The 23847-nt window shown below is 37.9% G+C and overlaps 1 protein-coding gene across 9 annotated transcripts in view; it reads left to right on the forward strand.

The window, feature by feature from the left end:
• TEX11 (testis expressed 11) overlaps nucleotides 1-23847 on the forward strand; it is a 372335-nt gene that overhangs the window by 84876 nt on the left and 263612 nt on the right. For 8 of the 9 annotated variants that reach the window (XR_015550362.1, XM_087426479.1, XM_087426478.1 and 5 more), the window contains one exon: nucleotides 22644-22729. The exons of the other annotated variant lie outside the window; for it this stretch is intronic. Coding sequence is in view for 7 of the 8 variants with exons in the window: in XM_087426479.1 (XP_087282605.1) it covers nucleotides 22644-22729 (86 nt within the window). In the remaining variant the exon portion in view is untranslated. The remainder of the gene's footprint in view (nucleotides 1-22643; nucleotides 22730-23847) is intronic. 9 annotated transcript variants of the gene reach the window in all.

Below are 23847 nucleotides of genomic sequence, written 5' to 3' on the forward strand. Positions count from 1 at the left end.
ATGCTGTATCTTGTCAAATGCTTTCTCTGCATCTATTGATATGATCATGTGATTTTTATTCTTCATTTTGTCAATGTGGTGTATCACGTTGATTGGTTTGTGGATGTTGAACCATCCCTGCAACCATGGAATAAATTCCACTTGATCAAGGTGTATGATCTTTTTAATGTATTGTTGTATTTGATTCACTTGTATTTTGTTGAAGATTTTTGCATCGATGTTCATCAGTGACATTGGCCTGTTATTTTCTTTTTTTGCGTTTTCCTTGTCTGCTTTTGATATCAGGGTAATTTTGGCCTCATAGAATGAGTTAGGAAGCTTTCCCTCCTCTTCAAGTTTTTGGAAGAGTTTGAGAAGGATAGGTATTAAGCCTTCTTTGAATGTTTGGTAGAATTTCACCGGGGAAGCTGTCTGGTCCTAGACTTTTATTTTTTGGGAGATTTTTGATTCCTGTTTCGATCTCCTTACTAGTGATTTGTCTATTCAAATTCTCTATTTCTTCTTGATTCAGTTTTGGATGGCTGTATGATTCTAAGAATTTATCCATTTTTTCTAGATTATCCAATTTGTTGGTGTAGAGCTTTTTGTAGTATTCTCTTATAATCTTTTGTATTTATGTGTTGTAATTTCTCCTCTTTCATTTCTTATCTTATTAATTTGAGCCTTCTCTCTTTTTTTTCTTGGTGAGTCTAGCTAAAGACTTGTCAACTTTGTTTATCTTTTCAAAGAACCAGCTCTTGGTTTCATTGATTTTTTTTCTATATTTTTTTTTAGTCTCTATTTCATTTATTTCTGCTCTGATTTTTACATTTCCTTTCTTCTGCTGATTTTGCACTTTCTTTGTTCTTCTTTTTCCAGTTCCTTTAGGTGCACTGTTAGATTGTTTATTTGAGATTTTTCTTGTTTGTTGAGGTAGCCCTGTATTGCTATAAACTTCTCTCTTAGAACTACTTTTGCTGTATCCCATAAATTCTTGCATGTTGTGTTTTCATTTTCATTTGTCTCCAGGTACTTTTTGATTTCTCCTTTGATTTCCTCATTGACCCAATCATTGTTCAGTAACATTTTTTTTAATCTCCATATATTTCTAGCTTTTCTGATTTTCGTCCTCTAGTTGATTTCCAGTTTCTTGCTGTTGTGTTCAGAGAAGACGCTTGGTATTATTTCAGTCTTCTTAAATTTATTGAGACTTGTTTTGTGGCCTAATATGTGATCAGTCCTGGAGAATGTTCCATGTCCATTTGAAAAGAATGTGTATACTTCGGTTTTTGGGTGGAATGTTCTGTATATATATACAGAACATATGTGTCACATGTGTCATTTAAGGCTGATGTTCTCTTGTTCATCTTCTGTTTGGATGATCTATGCATTGGTGTAAGTGGAGTGTTAAAGTCCCCTACTATTATTGTGTTACTGTCTATTTCTCCTTTTATGTCTGTTAATAATTGCTTTATATATTTAGGTGCTCCTATGTTGGGTGCATAGATATTTACAAGTGTTATATCCTCTTGTTGGATTACAAGTGTTATGTCCTCTTGATGATTATGTAGTGCCCTTCTTTGTCTCTTGTTACAATTTTTGTTTTAAAGTCTATTTTGTCTGATCTGAGTATTGCTACCCCAGCTTTCTTTGCATTGCCATTTGCGTGGAGTGCTTTTTCCATCCCTTCACTTTCAGTTTGTGATGTGTTTAGGTCTGAAGTGTGTCTCTTGTATGCAGCATATATATGGGTCTTATTTTTTCATCCAATCAACTACCCTATGGCTTTTGATTGGAGTATTTAGTCCATTGACATTTAAAGTAGCTATTGATAAGTATGTACTTATTGCCATTTTGTTACTTTTTTTCTGGGTGTTTTAGTAGTTCTTCTCTTTTCCTTTTTTCTTCTCTTGCTCTCTTCCCTTGTGTTTTGATGGATTTCTTTAGTATTATGTCTGGATTCCTTTCTCTTAGTTTTTGGTATATTTATTATAGGTTTCATGTTTGTGATCACCATGAGGTTCATATATAATAACCTACATATATAGCAATCTATATTGAATTGATGGTCTCTTTAGTGTGACCTCTTTTTAAAAGCTCTACTCTTTACTCCCTGCCTCCCATGTTTTATGTTTTTATTCTCATATCTAACCTCTTTTTTTGTGTTTGTGTGTCCATTACCCTCTTATCATGGAAATACTTAATTTTAGTACTTTTGTCTTTTGACCTTCATGTTATCTTCATAGGTGGTGGATCTGCTACCTTTACTGTATTTTGGCCTTAGCAGTGATTTTATTGCGGTTTTCTTTCAGAATTTTCTTATTCCTATTTGTGGTCTTCTTTTTCCCTCTTAAGTAAGTCCCTTTAGCATATCTTATATGACTGTTTTCTTGATAGTAAACTCCTTTAAGTTTTGCTTGTCTGGGAAGCTCTTTATCCCTCCTTCCATTCTGAATGATAACCTTGCTGGGTAGAGTATTCTTGGCTGTAGGTTTTTTCCTTTCAGCACTTTAAATATATCGTACCACTCTCGTCTAGCCTGTAAGGTTTCTGCTGAGAAGTCAAGTGGTAGCCTTATGGGGTTTCCTTTGTAGTTACCTTGTTGCCTTTCTCTTGTGGCTTTTAAGATTCTCTCTTTATCTTTAATTCTTGACATTTTAATTATGATGTGTCTTGTTGTGGGCCTCTTTGGGTTTATCTTGTTTCGTGCTCTCTGTGCTTCCTGTACCTGGATGTCTGTTTCCTTCCTTCGGTTAGGAAAGTCTTCAGCTATTATTTCTCCAAATAGATTCTCTGCCCCTCTGTCTCTCTCTTCTCCTTCTTGGACACCTATAATATGGATGTTAGTGTGGTTTATGTTGTCCCAGAGGTCCCTTGGACTGTCCCCACTCTTTTAAATTCTTCTTTCTTTTATCTATTCAGCTTGGGTGATTTCCTCTAGTCTTTCATCCAGCTCACTGATCCGTTCTTCTGTATCATCTACTCTGCTTTCGAGTCCTTCTAGTTAATTTTTCATTTCCAGTATTGTATTGTTCATTTCTGATTGGTTCTTTTTTATATTTTCCAAATCTTTTTTGACGTTCTCACTGAGTTCATCCATTCTTCTCCCAAGGTCAGTGAGCATCCTTATGACTTTTTGTTTGAACTCTTTGTCATGTAGGTTGCTCATTTTTGTTTCATTTAGTTGTTTTTTTGGAGTTTTGTCTTTTTCCCTTATTTGGAACGTATTCCTTTGCCTCTTCGTTTTGCCTCTTTCTCTGTGCTTATATCTGTGTCTTTGGTAGGTCAGCTATGTCTCCTGATCTTGGAGAGGTGGCCTTATGTATGAGATGCCTCATGAGGCCCAGCAGTGTGCTTCCCTCTTGTCACCTGTTGCAAATGTTCCAAGAGTGACCCCTGTGTGGGCTACATGTGTCCTTCTGTTGTGGCAGGGTTTCTCGTGCTACAGGTGCCCAGGGAGGGTGGGCTGTCTCCTTGGCTGGCTGGTTGTAATGCTCAGCTGCATGTGGCTGCTATAGCCCTTCAGTCACTTTATTGGGTGTGGGAAGCCCAGCAAAGTTGGCTGCAAGGTCTAATAGCACATTCCTGTTGCAGTTTTTCCCTTAAGTGAATAGGCCCCCAGCATGGCTGCTTGCTAGGCTTAGGGGCTTACAATTGCTGTAGGCCTCCAGCCTACAAGGTTCTTGTCACCTTTCTCAGGATTGCAGCTTAGTGGGGCTGGCCCTAGGCTTGGCAGCACCCTATGGTTTCAGGCTTTGGAAGGTTGGGCTGATTCCCTATGTTGCTGTTTGAGAAGCACAAGTCTCCTGCAGCTGACAAGCCCCACTGCCCACAGTGCCACACACATCGTGAACACAGTCCTGCCCCATGTATGCACTGTGACCCCCTGAAGTGGACCCATTCGCCCCACTGCTGAGGCCCCACACACTCTGCCAACACCCCAGACACTCCACCTGTTCCTCATGCATGCCCTGTCCTACAGAGTTGGACCCACTAACATGGCTGCAGAGGATCCAGGCACTGAACCTGTTCAGGCCCACAAGTTGCCCGAGGTCTTGCTGTTGGGTGGGGCGAGTCTCCAGGGTGGGCTGCCTGCTCTGGCTAAACTGGATAAAATTGGTGCTCTGAAAACTGTACTGTGGTTACCAGGGGCGGTGGGGGTGGCGGGTGGGGGGTGGGCACGAGGGGTGAAGGGAGTCATATATATGGTGATGGACAAACAAAAATGCACAACCCAAAATTTCACAATGTTAAAAACCATTAAAACATCAATAAAACAAACAAACAAACAAGCAAACAAAAATTTAAAAGTAAAGAAAAAAAAAATTGGTGCTCTGGTGGGTGGGGCAGACCATGGGCTAACAGGCCAGGAGAAGTACACTGCCAGTGTCTGTGTCAGCCCGCCCATACTAGGTGACAATAACAGCTGCCCCAATGTCTCAGTCCCTAGAGGTGTCTCACCTCTCACTGAGATGCACCTGGAGCCTATCAGGTGAGTCTCTTTTCACCAAAGGACTGTGCACCTTTCTTTCTGCCGATTTTAGGTTGCTTTTTACTTTTTATTTTTTTATTTTTTATTTTTTTAATTTTTTGTTTATTGCAGTAACATTGGTTTATAACATTGTAAAAATTTCAGGTGCACATCATTGTACTTCTATTTCTGCATAGATTACATCATGTTCACCACCAAAATACTAATTACAACCCATCACCACACATATGTACCGAATTATCCCTTTCACCCTCCTCCCTCCCCCCAGGTTGCTTTTTAAAACGGATGAATTTGTGCCTGGGCCCTGAAGCTCTGGATTTTTTTCTGTTATGTCTGATAGCTTTTCTGGGCGATGTTGTTGGTAGCCAGCAATGACAGATATTATGACACTCGTCTCAGTTGTGCTGTGTCCAAAGCATGCTTATAGCAGTAATGCTCCCCTGCTCAGGTCCCACACTCCTCCAGGGAAGGCTTCATAACTTTGGATTGCTCCCGCGTGGCCATGTAGCGCTGCAGCTTGCAAAGGTGGCTTTTTTCTCTCCAGAAAGGAATTTCTGCCTCTTCCACCTCAGTCAGGACTGTCCCTTGTTGCGGGGATTCTTTTTATCCAGTTTTCACTTCTCTCTCAGGGGTAGTTGTTCCAAGAGTAGTTGTAAATTTGTTGCATCTGTGGGAGGCGGTGAGGTCAGATCCCTCCTATGCTGCCATATTAACCTCACTCCCTGATCCACTTTGAGTTAATTTTTGTGTATAGAGTAAGATAAGGGTCCGACTTCATTCTTTTGCATGTGGGTATCCTGTTTTCCAGCATTGTTTGTTCAAAAGACTGTCCCTTTTCCATTGAGTGGTCTTGGCACACTAGTCGAAAGTCATTTGGCCGTATATGTGTGGGTTTATTTCTGAGCTTTCTATTCTATTTCACTAGTCTATATGTCTGTCCTTACACCAATACCACACTCTTTTGATTACTGTAGCTTTGTAGTATATTTTGAAATTAGGAATTATGAGTCCACCAACTTTGTTCTTTTTTTCCAAGATTGTTTTTGGCTACTCCGAGTCCCTTGAGATTACTTCTTAATTTTAGGATGGGTTTCTCTGTTTATACAAAGAATCGCCATTGGGATTTTCACAGGGATTGCATTGAATCTGTAGATCAGTTTGGTTATCTTCGTTTCTTTTTTTTTAATGTTTATCTTTTATTGTGGTAAAATATACATAATCTTTATTACCTCTTTAAAGTTTTTCTTCTTTTTGCCTTCTATTCTCTTATGGCATTATTGGCTGTATTTATTTATTCTTATATTTCTTCTTGTCAGTCTTCATTTCTGAAATGATTTATTTCTTTTCTTTCTAATTTTTTCCTGAGATCTAGCACCTCATTTCTGAGTTTTTCTAATTGTGATATATGCCATTCTTTCATATCCTGTATAATATTCTTAATGTCTTTTAGCTCATTTTGAAATAGTTGGTTAGAGTTTTGACCTGTTTTGTGGGCACACTTTTCTGGCATGCTTTCATTTTTCTGTGGGGATGTTTTTATGCTATTTATTCTCTCTTTTTTTAAACAGCTTTCTAGGTGTTTAAAAAACACCTGGTGGGGTTTTGGAAAGTGTTACTAACTTCACAGAGCTCCTTTTTCTGTGTGTGTGTGTGTGTGTGTGTGTGTGTGTGTGTGTGTGTGTGTTTGTAGTGTTTAAAAATGAGGCAGCTTGCTTTCTGAGATTTCCTGGCTTCGCTCCCCCTGCACCCTTCGTTTTTGGTGTAGACTTGCACTATCCAATATGATAGCCACTAGCCACATGTGGCTATGTACATTTAAATTTAAATTAGTTAAAATTATAAAAATTCAGTTCTTCAGTTGTACTAGTCACATTTCAAATGCTAAATAGCTACATGTGGCTAGTGGCTACTGTATTGAATGCCCCAAATATAGAACATTTCCATCATCACAGAAGTGCTATTGGACAGCACATACCTTTTCTTTCTTTCATCTCTATTGTCTCTGTCCTGTTTAATTTTGATTGTACTCGCAGCAGTTTTTCCTCAATGTGGAGCCTGTCGAGTTTGAGGGTCCATAGGGGCTAGACTGCTCCAGCTTCTTTAGTCCATTTATGCTATGAGGCCCTTGAACTCGCTCAATAACGGAGAAGGTAAATTCCCTTCCAATTTCAACTGCTGTTCTCAAATTTCCCAATCATCCTTTTCAATGAATTTCTATTAGCTATTTTGAAGTTCTCCTTTTATATAGTCCATTCGACACTTCCATATTACCTTCTTTTTTTCTTCATCCTGTACAGATGCTAATACAATGCAGGTCTTGTAGCTGTTGGTGTTTTGTCACCACCCATTTGTATTTTGAAATTCATGGGGATACTTTGTCATCCGGTTTTGTTGTAAATGTTGTCTATTGGTTTTTGGTTTGCCATCTACACGCTCAGTCTGTTTTCATGTGGGGATTCAGAGAATTTGAGAAACTATATTGCCACCACCACCATATTTCCAGAACCCTTCCATATAGTTTATTTTTCTTTTAGCTTTTTAAAATACAGCTACCTTTCGAAACTCACTTAGTAATTGTGATAATTTACTTACAAATTCTTTTGGGTTTTCTACGTATCCAATTATATCAACTGTGACTAACGGTGATTTTGTTTCTTCCTTTCTAATCCTTGTGCCTTACATATTTCTTGCCTTATGGTGTCGGCTAACACTTCCAGTACCATGTTGAATAACAGCAGTGTTCCTGATCTAAAAGGGAAAGTTACCCTAGATTACCGCTAAGTATGATATTTGCTTTAGGGTGTTTTTTGTTGTTTTTTTTTTTAATATAAATATAGATACTGTATTAGTTTCCTAGGGCTGCTGTAACCAAGGGCCACAAACTAGATGCCTTAAAACAACAGAAATTTATTCTTTCAATGAAAATTTATTCTTTTGGAGGTTAGAAGTCCAAAATCAAGTTGTCAGCAAGGCCATGCTCTCTCTGAAGTCTCTAGTAGAGGATCCTTCCTTGTCTCTTCCTAGCTTCTGATGTTTGCCAGCAATCCTTGACTTTCCTTGGTTTGTAAATGCATCACTCCAATCTCTGTCTCTGTCATCACATGGCATTCTCCCTGTGTGTGCTCTGTCTTCACATGGCATTCTCTTCTCTGTGTCTGTGCCCAATTTCCCTCTTCTTATAAGGACCCCAGTCGTTGGATTAAAGGTCACCCTATCCAGTATGGCCTCATCTAACTTGATTACATCTACAAAGACTATTTCTACATCAGGTCACATTCTGAGGTTCTGGGGTGGGCATGAATTTTGGGGAGACATTCGACCCAGTACAGATACTGTACATCAAATCAAAGAAATCCCCTTCTGTGGCTCATTTGCTAAGAGGTTTTCTGTTTTGTTTTGTTAAGATGTTCATATGATTTTTTTTCTCCTTTGTGTCATTAATGTGCTGATTAATGGATTTTCTAGTGTTAAACCAACCTTGCTTTCCTGGGAAAAACCCAACTCAGTCGTGATCTTATTCTTTTTCTATTTTACTAGATTTGGTTTGTTAGTATTTGTTGAGGATATTTGCATCAGTCTTCATGAGTGAAATTGGGCTCTAATTTTTCTTTCTCATTTTGTCTTTGTTAGGTTTTGATATGAAGGTTATGCTAGCCTCATAAAATAAATTGCAGTGTTCTTTTTTTCTCCTGGTCTCTAGAAAAGTTTGTTAGACTTGAATTATTTCTCCCCTAAAATGTAAAGCTATCTGGGATTTGTGTTTTTGTGGGAAGATTTTAGACTATTGATTAATTACATTAATAGTTATAGTATTATTCAGATATTTCTAGTTCTTATGTACTCAGTTTTGGTAAATTATATTTTTCTAGGAATGCATTTATGTTGTGTAAATTTTCGACTTTATTAGCATAGAGTTGTTCAAATATTCTCTTGGTAACTTTGGCTTTCCTTCTCTCTTTTTCTTCCTTGTTTGTCTTGCCGGAGGTTTGTCCATTTTATTAATATTTTGAAAGAACAAAGTTTTGGCTTTGTACATCTCTGTTGTATGTTTGCTTTATATTTCAGCAATTTCTGCTACTATGTTCTGTTCTTCTTTATACTTTCTTTTTTTTTTTTTTTTTTTTTTTTAAAGATTTTATTTATTTTATTTTTTCCCCCCAAAGCCCCAGTGGATAGTTGTATGTCGTAGCTGCACATCCTTCTAGTTGCTTATACTTTCTTTGTATTTATCTTGCAGTTCTTTTTCTATCTCCTTGAGATGGTACCTTAGCTTATTAATTTACAGTGATCTTCTTAAAATCTTAAAATATATTTATTATATAATATATTTAATACATTTTCCTCTAAATGCTGCTGTAGGTGTAGCCCATGATTTTTTAAGTAAATTTTTATTGATGCATAACGTATATAGAGAAAAATACACAAATTCTAATGGTATAGCCTGGTAAATTGTTTTCTTACTTTTCAGGTCGTTCATTACTTTTTTTTGTGTGAGGAAGATCAGCCCTGAGCTAACATCTGCTAATCCTCCTCTTTTTGCTGAGGAAGACTGGCCCTGGGCTAACATCCATGCCCATCTTCCTCCACTTTATATGGGACACCACCACAGCATGGCTTGAGAAGCAGTGCGTCAGTGTGTGCCTGGGATCCGAACTGGCAAACGCCGGGCCGCCGCAGTGGAGAACGTGCACTTAACCGCTTGGGCCCCTGGCCAGCACCTGTTCATTACCATTATATAGAAATATAACTGATTTTTGTGTGTTGATTTTGTATCCTGCAACTTTGCTAAATTCATTTATTCTAGTAGGTCTTCTTTTGTGGATTCCTTAGCATTTTCTATGTTTGAGATATGCCACCTGTGAATAGAGATAGTTTTACTTCTTTCCTTACAATCTGGATTACTTTTATTTGTCTTTCTTTTCTTTATTTGTAAATCCGCTGGTTAGGACTTCCAGTACAGTGTTGAATGAAGTGGTGGAGCCAGGCATCCTTGTCTTGTTCTTGATCTTAGGGGGAAAAGTTTCAGTCTTTTACCGTTGAGTATGATGTTAGCTGAGGATTTTCCATAAACACCCTTTATCAGGTTGATGAAGTTCTCTTTTATTTCTAGTTTGTTGAGAGTTTTTTTCATGAAAGAGTGGTAGGTTATTGTGAAGTGCTTTTTTCTGCATCAGTTGAGATACCACATGGTTTTTTCCCTTCATCCTATTAATGTGGTGTAGTACATTGATTTATTTTCCTGTGTTGAACCACCCTTACATTCCTGGGATAAATCCCGATTGGACATAGTATATAATCCTTTTTCTATACTCATGGATTCTGTTAACTAGTGTTTTGTTGAGGATTTTTGCATCTGTATTTATAACAGACATTGTGTGTAATTTTCTTATTTTGTGGTATTTTTATCTGGCTGTGGTATCAGTATAATGCTTACTTCATAACCTGAATTAGGAAGTGTTCCCTCCTAGTCTATTTTTTGAAAGAATTAACTATGAAACTTCTAGAAGAAAACATAGGCAGTACGCTCTTCCACATCGGTCTTAGCAACATCTTTTTAACACCACATCTGACCGGGCAAGAGAAACAATAGAAAAAATAAACAAATGGGACTACATCAAACTAAAAAGCTTCTGCACAGCAAAGGAAACCATCAACAAAACGAAAAGACAACCTAACAATTGGGAGAAGATATTTGCAAACCATACATCTGATAAGGGCTTCATCTCCAAAATATATAAAGAACTCATGCATCTCAACAACAAAAAAACTAACAACCCAATTAAAAAATGGGCAAAAGACCTGAACAGACATTTCTCCAAAGAAGATATACAGATGGCCAACAGACACATGAAAAGATGTTCAAAATCACTAACTATCCGGGAAATGCAAATCAAAACTACAATGAGATATCACCTCACGCCTGTCAGAATGGCTATAATTAACAAGACAGGAAACAATATGTGTTGGAGAGGATGTGGAGAAAAGGGAACTCTCATACACTGCTGGTGGGAGTGCAAACTGGTGCAGCCACTATGGAAAACAGTATGGAGATTCCTCAAACAATCAAGGATAGAACTACCATATGATCCAGCTATTCCACTGCTGGGTATTTATCCAAAGAACTTGAAAACACCAATTTGCAAAGGTACATGCACCCCTGTGTTCATTGCAGCGTTATTCACAATAGCCAAGACTTGGAAGCAACCTAAGTGCCCATCAAGGGACGAATGGATAAAGAAGCTGTGGTATATATACACAATGGAATACTACTCAGCCATAAGAAACGATGAAATCCAGCCATTTGTGACAACATGGATGGACATTGAGGGTATAATGCAAAGTGAAATAAGTCAGAGGGAGAAGGTCAAATACCGTATGATTTCCTTCATTAAGTAGTAGATAATAACAACAATAAACAAACACATAGGGACAGAGAGTGGATTGGTGGTTACCAGAGGGGAAGGGGGGAGGGAGGAGGGTGAAAGGGATAATTTGGCACATGTGTGTGGTGATGGGTTGTAATTAGTATTTTGGTGGTGAACATGATGTAGTCCATGCAGAAATAGAAGTGCAATGATGTACACCTGAAATTTTTACAATGTTATAAACCAATGTTACTGCAATAAACAAAAAATTAAAAAAAAAAAAAAGAGTGGTAGGTTATTGTGAAGTACTTTTTTCTGCATCAGTTGAGATACCACATGGTTTTTTTCCTTCATCCTATTAATGTGGTGTAGTACATTGATTTATTTTCCTGTGTTGAACCACCCTTACATTCCTGGGATAAATCCCGATTGGACATAGTATATAATCCTTTTTCTATACTCATGGATTCTTTTAACTAGTGTTTTGTTGAGGATTTTTGCATCTGTATTTATAACAGACATTGTGTGTAATTTTCTTATTTTGTGGTATTTTTATCTGGCTGTGGTATCAGTATAATGCTTACTTCATAACCTGAATTAGGAAGTGTTCCCTCCTAGTCTATTTTTTGAAAGAATTTTAGAAGGATTGGTGTTAAATCTTCTTTAATTGATTGGTAGAATTCACCTGTGAATCCATTTGGTCCTGGACTTTTTTCAGAGGAGGTTTTTGATTACCCATTCAATCTCTTCTTATAGAACTGCTCAGATTTTCTATTTCTTCTTGAGGCAGTTCTGGTAGTTTATTTGTTTCTAAGAATTGTCCATTTCCTTCAAGGTTGTCTTATTTGTTGCATACTATATGTTCACAGTAATCTCTTATAATCCTTTTTATTTCTGTAAGGTCTGTAGAAATGTCTCCACTTTCAGTTATGATTTTAGTAATTTGAACCTTTTCTCTTTATTCTTAGTCTAGCTAAAGCTTTCTCAATTTTGTTGATCTTACAAATAACAAACTTTTGGTTTCATTGATTCTATTGATTTTCTCTTGTCTATTTCATTTATCTCTAATTTCTGTTATTTCCTAACCTTCTGCTTGCTTTTGTTTTAGTTTGCTGTTCTTGAGAGGGAGTTTTTTTGTTTGTTTGTTTGTTTTTTATTGGTGTCTTAATAGTTTATAACATTGTGAAATTTTGGTTGTACATTATTGTTTGTCAGTCACCATATAAATGCCTCCCTTCACCCCTTGTGGCCACCACCAGCCCCCTTGCCTCTGGTAACCATCATACAGTTCCCTCTGTCCGTGTGTGGGTTTATATTCCACATATGAGTGAAATCATGCAGTGTTTGTCTTTCTCTTTCCGGCTTATTTCACTTAACATAATACCCTCCAGGTCCATCTGTGTTGTTGCAAATGGGACAATTTTGTCTTTTTTTATGGAGGAATAGTATTCCATTGTACATATATACCACATCTTCTTGATCCAGTCATCAGTTGAGGGACACTTGGGTTGCTTCCACTTCTTGGCTATAGTGAATAATGCAGTGAACATAGGGGTGCATAAGCTTCTTTTGATTGTTGATTTCAGGTTCGTTGGATAAATTCCCTGTAGTGGGATAGCTGGCTCATAGGGTATTTCTATTTTTACTTTTTTGAGGAATCTCCATACTGTTTCCATAGAGGCTGTGCCAGTTTGCATTCCTACCAGCAGTGAATGAGGGTTCCCATTTCTCCACAACCTCTCCAACACTCATTGTTTGTTTGGGTTGTTTTCAGTGCCTTTTCTTTCTTTCTTTTTTTTTTTTTGGAGGAAGATTGGCCCTGAGCTAACATTTGTTGCAAATCTTCCTCCTGTTTTTTTTTCCTCCCCAAGGCCCCTGTAGATAGTTGTATGTCATGGTTGTACATCCTTCTAGTTGCTCTACGTGGGATGCTGCCTCAGCATGGCTTGATGAGTGGTGTGTAGGCCCACGCCCAGGATCTGAGCTGGCGAACCCTGGGCCACTGAAGTGGAGCGTGTGAACTCAACTGCTACGCCACTGGGCCAGCCCCTAGTTTGCTCTTCTTTTTCTAGGTTATTGATTTGAGATCTTTCTTCTTTTTTTAGTGTAGGCATATATAGCTATAAATTTCCCTCTGAGCATTGCCTCTGCTGAATCCCATAAGTTTTGGTATATTGTGTTTTCATTGGCATTCATCTCTAAATGTTTTCTAATTTCCTTTGTGATTTCTTCTTTGAACCATTGGTTGTTTAAGAGTGTGTTGTTTTATTTCCATGTATTTGTGAATTTTCCAGTTTTCTAGTTTCATCCCATTGTGGTAGGAAAAGATGCTTTGTATGATTTCAATATTTTATTTTATTTATTTATTTTATTAATAATTTTTATTTATTTATTTTTCCCCCAAAGCCCCAGTAGATAGTTGTATGTCATAGTTGCACATCCTTCCAGCTGCTGTATGTGGGACATGGCCCCAGCATGGCCAGAGAAGCGGCACGTCGGTGCACACCCGGGATCCGAACCCAGGCCGCCAGCAGCAGAGCACGCGCACTTAACTGCTAAGCCACGGGGCTGGCCCCATGATTTCAATATTTTAAAATTTATTGAGACTTGTTTTGTAGCATAATATATGATCTATTCTGGAGAATGTTCCATATGTACCTGAGAAGAATGCATATCCTGCTGGTTTTAGGTAGACTGTTTTGTATATGTTTATTAGGTCTTGGTTTACAGTGTTGTTCAAGTCTTCTGTTTCCTTTTCGATCTCTCTTTTTTTTTTTTTTTGACCATAGTAAAACATTTGTTTATATGAAATTTCTTATACAAGTAATTATGGTTTCTGAGAAAAAACTTAGAAAATGAAAGAAGAAACTAGAAAAAAATATCACCCTTAATCCCACTGCCCAGAGATGTCCTTCTTTCTTTTTTTTTTTTTTTTACTTTTGGTATTTGTTACTTATTTTTTTAATTTTTTGTTTATTGCACTAACATTGGTTTATAACATTGTATAAATTTCAGGTGTACATCATTATACTTCTGCGTAGATTACATCATGTTCACCACCCACATACTAATTACAACCCTTCACCACACACACATGTGCTGAATTATCCCTTTCACCCTCCTCCCTCCCCCCTTCCCCTCTGGTAACCACCAATCCAATCTCTGTCTCTATGTGTCTGTTTATTGTTGTTATTATCTACTACTTAATGAAGGAAATCATACTGTATTTGACCTTCTCCCTGTGACTTACTTCGCTTTGCATAATACCCTCAATGTCCATCCATGTTGTCACAAATGGCTGGATTTCATCGTTTCTTATGGCTGAGTAGTATTCCATTGTGTATATATACCACATCTTCTTTATCCATTCGTCCCTTGATGGGCACTTAGGTTGCTTCCAAGTCTTGGCTATTGTGAATAACGCTGCAATGAACACAGGGGTGCATGTATCTTTACGCACTGGTGTTTTCAAGTTTTTTGGATAAATACCCAGCAGTGGAATAGCTGGATCATAAGGTAGTTCTATCCTTAATTTTTTGAGGAATCTCCAAACTGTTTTCCATAGTGGCTGCACCAGTTTGCACTCCCACCAGCAGTGTATGAGAGTTCCCTTCTCTCCACATCCTCTCCAACACTTGTTGTTTCCTGTCTTGTTAATTATAGCCATTCTGATGGGCATGAGGTGACATCTCATTGTAGTTTTGATTTGCATTTCCCTGATAGTTAATGATTTTGAACATCTTTTCATGTGTCTGTTGGCCATCTGCATATCTTCTTTGGGGAAATGTCCGTTCAGGTCTTTTGCCCATTTTTCAATTGGGTTGTTAGTTTTTTTGTTGTTGAGATGCATGAGTTCTTTATATATTTTGGAGATTAAGCCCTTATCAGATGTATGGTTTGCAAATATCTTCTCCCAATTGTTAGGTTCTCTTTTCGTTTTGTTGACGGTTTCCTTTGCTATGCAGAAGCTTTTCAGTTTGACGTAGTCTCATTTGTTTATTTTTTCTATTGTTTCTCTTGCCCAGTCAGACATGGTGCTTGAAAATATGTTGCTAAGACCGATGTGGAAGAGCGTACTGCCTATGTTTTCTTCTAGAAGTTTCATAGTTTCAGGTCTTACATTCAAGTCTTTAATCCATTTGGAGGTAATTTTTGTGTATGGTGTAAGGTAAGGGTCTACTTTCATTTTTTTGCATGTGGCTATCCAGTTTTCCCAACACCATTTGTTGAAGAGACTTTCTTTTCTCCATTGTATGTTCTTGGCTCCTTTGTCGAAGATTAGCTGTCCATAGATGTGTGGGTTTATTTCTGGACTTTCGATTCTATTCCATTGATCTGTGTGTCTACTTTTGTGTCAGTACCATGCTGTTTTGGTTACTATAGCTTTGTAGTATATTTTGAAATCAGGGAGTGTGATACCTCCAGCTTTGTTCTTTTTTCTCAGGATTCCTTTAGCTATTCAGGGTCTTTTGTTGTTCCATATAAATTTTAGGATTCTTTGTTCTATTTCTGTGAAAAATGTTGTTGGAACTTTGATAGGGATTGCATTGAATCTATAGATTGCTTTAGGAAGTATGGACATCTTAACTATGTTAATTCTTCCGGTCCAAGAGCTCGGAATATCTTTCCATTTCTTTGTGTCTTCTTCAATTACTTTCAGCAATGTTTTATAGCTTTTGGTTTACAGATCTTTCACATCTTTGGTTAAGTTTATTCCTAGGTATTTTATCCTTTTGGTTGCAATTGTAAATGGGATGGTATTCTTAATTTCTCTTTCTGCTACTTCGTTGTTAGTGTATAGAAATGCAACTGATTTTTGTATGTTGATTTTGTATCCTGCACCTTTACCGTATTCGTTTATTACTTCTAAAAGTTTTCTGGTGGATTCTTTAGGGTTTTCTATATATAAAATCATGTCATCTGCAAATAGTGACAGTTTCACTTCTTCCTTTCCAATTTGGATCCCTTTTATTTCTATTTCTTGCCTGATTGCTCTGGCTAAGACTTCCAGTAGTATGTTAAATAGGAGTGGTGAGAGTGGGCATCCTTGTCTGGTTCCTGTTCTTAGAGGGATAGCTTTCAGTTTTTCACCATTGAGGATGATATTAGCTGTGGGTTTGTCATATATGGCCTTTATTATGTTGAGGTACTTTCTTTCTATCCCCATTTTATTCAGAGTTTTTATCATAAATGGATGCTGTATCTTGTCAACTGCTTTCTCTGCATCTATTGAGATAATCATGTGATTTTTATTCTTCATTTTATTTTGTGGTGTATTATGTTGATTGATTTGCGAATGTTGAACCATCCCTGCATACTTGGAATAAATCCCACTTGATCATGGTGTATAATCTTTTTAACATGTTGTATGCGATTTGCTAGTATTTTGTTGAGGATTTTTGCATCGATGTTCATCAGTGATATTGGCCTGTAATTTTCTTTTTTTGTGTTGTCCTTGTCTGGTTTTGGTATCACGGTAATGTCGGCTTCGTAGAATGAGTTAGGGAGCTTCCCCACCTCCTCAATTTTTTGGAAGAGTTTGAGAAGGATAGGTATTAAGTCTTCTTTGAATGTTTGATAGAATTCACCAGGGAAGCCATCTGGTCCTGGACTTTTATTTTTGGGGAGGTTTGTGATTACTGTTTTGATCTCCTTACTGGTGATTGGTCTATTCAAATTCTCTATTTCTTCTTGATCCAGTTTTGGAAAGTTGTATGATTCTAAAAATTTATCCATTTCTTCCAGATTGTCGAATTGGTTGGCATATAGCTTTTCATAGTATTCTCTTATAATCTTTTGTATTGCTGAGGTGTCTGTTGTAATTTCTCCTCTTTCATTTCTGATTTTACTTATTTGTGCCTTCTCTCTTTTTTTCTTGGTGAGTCTAGCTAAAGGTTTGTCAATTTTGTTCATCTTTTCAAAGAACCAGCTCTTGGTTTTATTATTTTTTCTATTTTTTTTTAGTCTCTATTTCATTTATTTCTGCTCCGATTCTTATTATTTCCCGCTTGTACTGATTTTGGGCTTTGTTTGTTCTTCTTTTTCCAGTTCCTTTAGGTGCATTGTTAGCTTGTTTATTTGAGATTTTTCTTGTTTGTTGAGATAGGCCTGTATTGCTATAAACTTCCCTCTTAGAACTGCTTTTGCTGTATCCCATAAATTCTGGCATGTTGTATTTTCATTTTCATTTGTCTCCAGGTATTTTTTGATTTCTTCTTTGATTTTTTCATTGACCCAGTCGTTGTTCAGTAGCATTTTGTTTAATCTTCACATATTTGTGGCTTTTCTGATTTTCTTCCTATAGTTGATTTCCAGTTTCATACCATTGTGGTCTGAAAAGATGCTTGGTATTATTTCAAACTTCTTAAATTTATGGAGACTTGTTTTGTGGCCTAGTATGTGATCAATCCTGGAGAATGTTCCATGTGCATTTGAAAAGAACGTGTATTCTTCGGTTTTTGGATGGAATGCTCTGTATATATCTACTAGGTCCATCTGTTCTAGTGTGTCATTTAAGGCCAATGTTTCCTTATTTATCTTATGTTTGGATGTTCTATCCATTGGTGTAAGTGGAGTTTTAAAGTCCCCTACTATTATTGTGTTACTGTCTATTTCTCTTTTTGTCTCTTAATAATTGCTTTATATATTTAGGTGCTCCTACATAGGGTGTGTAGATATTTACAAGTGTTATATCCTCTTGTTGGATTGTTCCCTTGATCATTATGTAATGCCCTTCTTTGTCTCTCTTTACAGTTTTTGTTTTAAAGTCTTATTTTATCTGATATGAGTACTGCTACCCCAGCTTTCTTTTCATTGCCATTTGCATGGAGTATCTTTTTCCATCCCTTCACTTTCAGTTTGTGAGTGTCTTCAGGTCTGAAGTGTGTCTCTTGTATGCACCATATATATGGGTCTTGGTGTTTTATCCAGTCAGCCACCCTATGCCTTTTAATTGGAGCATTTAGTCCATTGACATTTAAAGTAGCTATTGATAGGTATGTACTTACTGCCATTTTTCAACTTTTTTTTCTCAGTGTTTTAGTAGTCCTTTTCTGTTCCTTTCTCCTTCTATACAGAATTGATGGTCTCTTTAGTTTGACCTCTGTCTGAAAGCTCTGCTCTTTAACTACCCTCCTCCCTCATTTTATGTTGTTGATATCATATCTAACCTCTTTTTTGTGCATTTGTATCCATTACCCTCTTATCATGGAAATAGATAATTTTTTTCCTATTTGTGGTCTTCTCTTTCCCACTTAAATCAGTCCCTTTAACACTTCTTGTAGCACTGGTTTCTTGGTGACAAACTCCTTTAATTTTTTCTTTTCTGGGAAATTTTTGATCTCTCCTTCCATGTTGAATGCTAATCTTGCTGGGTAGAGTATTCTTGGCTGTAAGTTTTTTCCTTCTAGCACTTTAAATATATCATGCCACTCTCTTCTAGCCTGTAAGGTTTCCGCTGAGAAGTCAGCTGATAGCCTTATGGGGTTTCCTTTGTATGTAACTAGTCTTTCTCTGGCAGCTTTTAGGATTCTCTCTTTATCTCTTATTCTGGACATTTTGATTATGATGTGTCTTTGTGTGGGCCTCTTTGGGTTTATCTTGTTTGGGCCTCTCTGTGCTTCCTGTACCTGGATGTCTGCTTCCTTCCTTAGGTTAGGGAAGTTTTCATCTATTATTTCTTGGAATAGATTCTCTGCCCCTTTGTCTTGCTCTTCTCCTTCCAGGACACCTATAACATGGATATTAGTGCGCTTGATGTTGTCCCAGCGGTCCCTTAGACTGTCCTCACTCTTTTTAATTCTTTTCTCTTTTACCTGTTCAGCTTGGGTAATTTCTTCTAGTCTTTCTTCCAGCTCACAGATCCGTTCTTCTGTATCCTCTACTCTGCTTTTGAGTCCCTCTAGTGAATTTTTCATTTCCAGTATGGTATTCTTCATTTCTGATTGGTTCTTTTTTATATCTTCCATTTCTTTGTTGACATTCTCACTGAGTTCATCTATTCTTCTTTCCACATCAGTGAGCATCCTTAACACTCTTAGTTTGAACTCTCTGTCAGGTAGGTTGCTTGTTTCTGTTTCACTTAGTTCCTTTTCTGGAGTTTTTTCCTGTTCCCTTACTTGGAATGTATTCCTTTGCCTCCCCATTTTGCCTCTTTCCCTGTGCTTGTGTCTATATATTAGGTAGGTCAGCTACGTCTCCTGCTCTTGGATAGGTGACCTTATACAAGTGATGCCTTAGGAGTCCTGCAGTGTGCTTCCCTCAGTTCTCAATGTTCCAGGGGTGACCCCTATGTGGGCTACGTGTGTCCTTCTATTGTGGCCTGTTTGCTCTCTCGGTATGCGCCCAGGTAGGACGAGTTATGCTCCTGGTCAGCTGTTGTAATGCTCAGCTGTTTGTAGTTGTTGTGGGCCCTTCAGTCTCTTTATCAGGTGTGGTGAGCCCCAGCACAGTTGGCTGCAAGTTCTAATACCACATTTGTGTTGCAGTATTTCTTTTAAGTGAGTAGGCCCCCAGTGTGGCAGGTTGTTAGGCTCAGGGCCTTACAATTGCTATAAGCCTTCAGCCTTTAGACCTCTTGTCAGCTCTCTGAGGATTGCAGCTGGGTGGGACTGGCCTCAGGCACAGGAGCACCCAATTGTTTAAGACTTTGGAAGGTGGGGCAATCCCCCTATGTAGGTCTTTGAGAAGCACAAGTCTTCTGCAGCTGACAGGCCCTGCTGCCCACAGGTCCACACACACAGTCAACACTGCCCTGCCCCGTGTGTGCACCCTGACCTCCCGAAGTGGACCCAGCCTCTCCATGGCTGGAGCCCCACACACTCCACCACTGCCCCACACTCTCCACCTGCTCCTTGTGCACGCCCTGCCACACTGAAGTGGGCTCAGTTGCCAGGCTGCAGAGAATCCAGTCACCAATCTCTGCAGGCCCACAAGTTGCCTGAGGGCTTATTGTTGGCTGGGGCCAGTCTCTAGGGTGGGCTGCCTGCCCTGGCTGAGCTGGATTAAATCGGTGCTCTAGCGGGTGGGGCAGACCCCAGGCCAGCAGGCCCCAGGGACAACTCCAATGGCGTCTGTCAGCCTGCCCACACCAGGCCACAACAATGGCCGCCACCAATGTCCCAGTCCCTGGAGAGGTCTCACCTCTCACTGAGATGCACTCAGGGCCTGTCAGGTGAGTCTCTTTTCACCAAAGCACTATGCACCTTTCTTTCTGGTGACTTTACGATGCTTTCTGAAACAGGTGAGTTTGTGCGAAGGCCCTTTAAGAGCCAGTTTTAATTTCTTTGTGAACCAGGTTTTCTGGGGGTAGTCCCCAATGTTTTAGTAGCAGGCAATGTCTGATATTATGCCACTTGTCTCGATTGTGCTGGGTCCACAAAACACCTACAGCGGGGGTGCTCCCCAGCTCAGGGCCCCGCGCCTCCAGGGAGGCTGTGTACCTTTGGGCTGCTCCCGGGTGGCCGTGAAGCTGGCAGCTTGTGAAGGTGGCGTTTTTTCTCTCCACACCCTTGTGGAGAGTTTCTGCCACTTCCACCTCAATTAGGATTGTCCTTTGTTGCAGGAGTTCCTATTATCCAGTTTTCAGTTCTGTCTCAGGGGTAATTTTTCCACAAGTAGTTGTAAATTGGCTGTGTCTGTGGGAGGAGGTGGGTTCTGAGTCTGCCTATGCCGCCATCTTGACTTCTCTCCTCAAAAAGTTAAAATTATTAAAAAGTTTATAAGTAAAAAAGTTACAGTATGCTAAAGTTAATTTATTATTGAAGAAAGAAAAATATTTTTAAATAAATTTAGTGTAGCCTAAGTGTACAGTGTTTAAAAAGTCTGCAGTAGTGTACGGTGATGTCCTAGGCCTTCACACTCACTCACCACTCACTCACTGACTCACCCAGAGCATCTTCCAGTCCTGCAAGCTCCATTCAATGGTATATATATATACAAGCGTACCATTTTTTTTTAATCTTTTATACCATATCTTTTCTGTACCTGTTCTATGTTTAGATATATTTAGATACACAAATACTTACCATTGTCTTACAATTGCTACAGTATTCAGCACAGTAACATGCTGTATAGGTTTGTAGCCTAGGAGCAATAGACTATACCATATAGCTTAAGTGTGTAGTGGGCTATACCATCTAGGTTTGTGTAAGTACACTTTATGATATTTGCATAACAACAAAGTCACCTGATGCATTTCTTAGAATGTATCCCTGTTGTTAAGTGATGCATGACTATACTGAGGAAACTGAATAAAGACTCAGTATGCTTAAATGTTCATCAAAAGTTTTATTTTACATTTTCCTCTGTACAAGTTATGTTGCAGGCCTCTGCAGCAAGTGAGTGTGAGCTCCATTATTCCAGTATAGCTACATAATTAGTGTGGCCCAGGTGAACCTATGGGATCTGAGGCATGTAATGAGTTAAGCTTTTTCTGCTGAAATGTTAAGAGTGCATTTAAATACTTCTGGATTCTTGCCAGACCCTCATTACCAAGACTATTCTTAATTTTAGAGTCAAATATACAGTAGGAAAAAAAAAAAAAACAAATATACAGTAGGTCTGATGTGCTCAGGCATGCATATCGAACTTCTTTCTGAATGTACTGTAATTCAAAGGGAAACTTTTTTGAAGCAAGACAGGTCTTTACACATTACTTATGAATAATTTGCCTCAGATCTTGGATTCTTAATTGAGGATCTGCTTCTGTAGTCTTACTCAGGTAAGACTTATAAAGGACTCCATTATATGGGTATAATCGGATTCTGGATAGATGGTTTCTATAAATACTGAGGGGATATGTGAATAAAATATTAGAATTTAAAATTTTTTCTCAGGCTGGCCTGGTGGCCTAGGGGTTAAGTGCGCACGCTCTGCTGCTGGCGGCCCCGGGTTCAGATTCCGGGCGCGCACCAACGCACCGCTTCTCCGGCCATGCTGAGGCCGCGTCCCACATACAGCAACTAGAAGGATGTGCAACTATGACATACAACTATCTACTGGGGCTTTGGGGGAAAAAAAAAAAAGAAGGAGGATTGGCAATAGATGTTGGCCCAGAGCCAGTCTTCCTCAGCTAAAAGAGGAGAATTAGCACAGATGTTAGCTCAGGGCTGATCTTCCTCACAAAATAAATAAATAAATAACATTTTTTCTCTTATGCCATTTCCCAGTATTTTGACAGATGAAAATTCTGTAAGGTATGGCATTGATGCAGGGACTGAGATGCTGATTAACCCGTAAAAGTGTATTTTCCTATGGCACCATTCACATTCTCGTTCCTACTTTTATCTCAATGGTAATTTATGTAAAGAAAATTTTTTTTGTTAAAGAGGGTCCATTAAATTAATTATTTCTAAATAAGTCTCATGACTAGATAGTGCTTTGGACACATTTCAGAACTTTAGAATTTTTTAAAGTTGTCTTAATTTTGAAAATAAAATCATTCGTTTTTTCCCCCTCAATGGTGATTTTCTTTCTTTGAATATACTCTCTGCTCTAATGCCTTTTACTAGATCTGGCAACCTACAGACATTTTAGCCTGTCCTTTTGCTGAGAAATGATTAGGTTTCCCATTTCCTATTACAAAGGACCTTTCAAATTCTATTAATAATGTATTGTATTACTTTCCATTCATAACTAATGCCCCAACCTGAATATTTTGTACCCCCTTATATAAATTCAGAGGTTTTGAGAAGAGTGGGTTATTTTGATGTACAGAACATTTTAAGTATGTCTTAAAAACTGCTATAGATTTTTTTAATGTTAAGGAAATCATGAATCTGATGTATCATGTTTTTTTAATATTGCAGACTGGATATCTTCATATTCTCTGTTACAACTTTGGAGTAGAAACCTACAAGCAGAATAAATATGAAGAAAGTTCTTTCTGGCTTAGGTAATATAAACAAAATAATGAATGTAAGTTCAGAAATATTGTCATAAAGTTCAGTTAATACTTACTATAGAGTACTTTGGCTGTTTAAACATTCTGTGACTTCAAAAGCCAACATGCTAAATTTATTTACTCCTTTAACATGTATTGTTTATTATTCTTACATGTTGCCAGTTGATAGAAAAATATATTCTATTCTTAATATAACATAAGTGCATGTTCTCCCTCCATTTCTCCTTTGTTTCTCCATCAAGAATATGGAAATATTTTTTTTTCTTTGTTACATGTTCCTGTCTGTCAACCCCAGAGTATAAAGGCGAGTGAGTGGGAGTAGGATCAGCTCAAATTATTAGTCTTAAATGAATTTTGGTATTTTAATATCAGTCAAGAAAGTATATATTTAGCTCTTACTGTATGCTCAGTACTATACTAAAATTTGTACTGTTGTGTTGAATCTGGAAATAGCATGGGAATAGTGCAAAAATGTAGCAACTATATGGAAGAATCCTGTCTTTCACTGAATACCTAGGCCCAGCACAGATTCTGACACATAGTAGAATACTCAATAATTGCTAGTTAAATGAATTTATGTGAAAAATGTATTTTTCTGGAGATGTCACATAAGGTGCTTTGAATATCAAGGGATTATGGAGTAAAATATGTCAAATAAATTCAGTAAATGTTTCCCCTTTCTGAGTACAGGGTTAGTTCTGGTTATATGATTAGTTTAACTATTGTGAAAATTACATTTACCATTAATGAAATAAATACAAATATGGTATTAAGATTATAGTACTCACAGGCATGTATATATCTAACAAAATATTTTTGCAAATTGCTTGTTTAGGTAAAAGACTTTTTAGATCCCAAAGATTGATCAAACTCTATAAAGAACTATGCCCGACAGAACAGGCTTATGCAGTTAAAAGAGATACACTTGTCTCAATTTAGAATGCTTCACTCAAGTGGAATGTACCTGACATTTTTATTATGTCATATTTTTATAAATTGAATTATTTAAAATATACCAAAGGAGCTAACTAGTTTAGCACAGGTTTTACAACAGGTTTCCTTAAAAAAAAAAAAAAAAAAAAGGCATGCTGGTGCCATGGATGGCTTCT

The sequence above is a fragment of the Ceratotherium simum genome, chromosome X (assembly GCF_057802395.1).
Source record: "Ceratotherium simum simum isolate JZ-2026a chromosome X, ASM5780239v1, whole genome shotgun sequence".
NCBI classification, from domain to species: domain Eukaryota; kingdom Metazoa; phylum Chordata; class Mammalia; order Perissodactyla; family Rhinocerotidae; genus Ceratotherium; species Ceratotherium simum.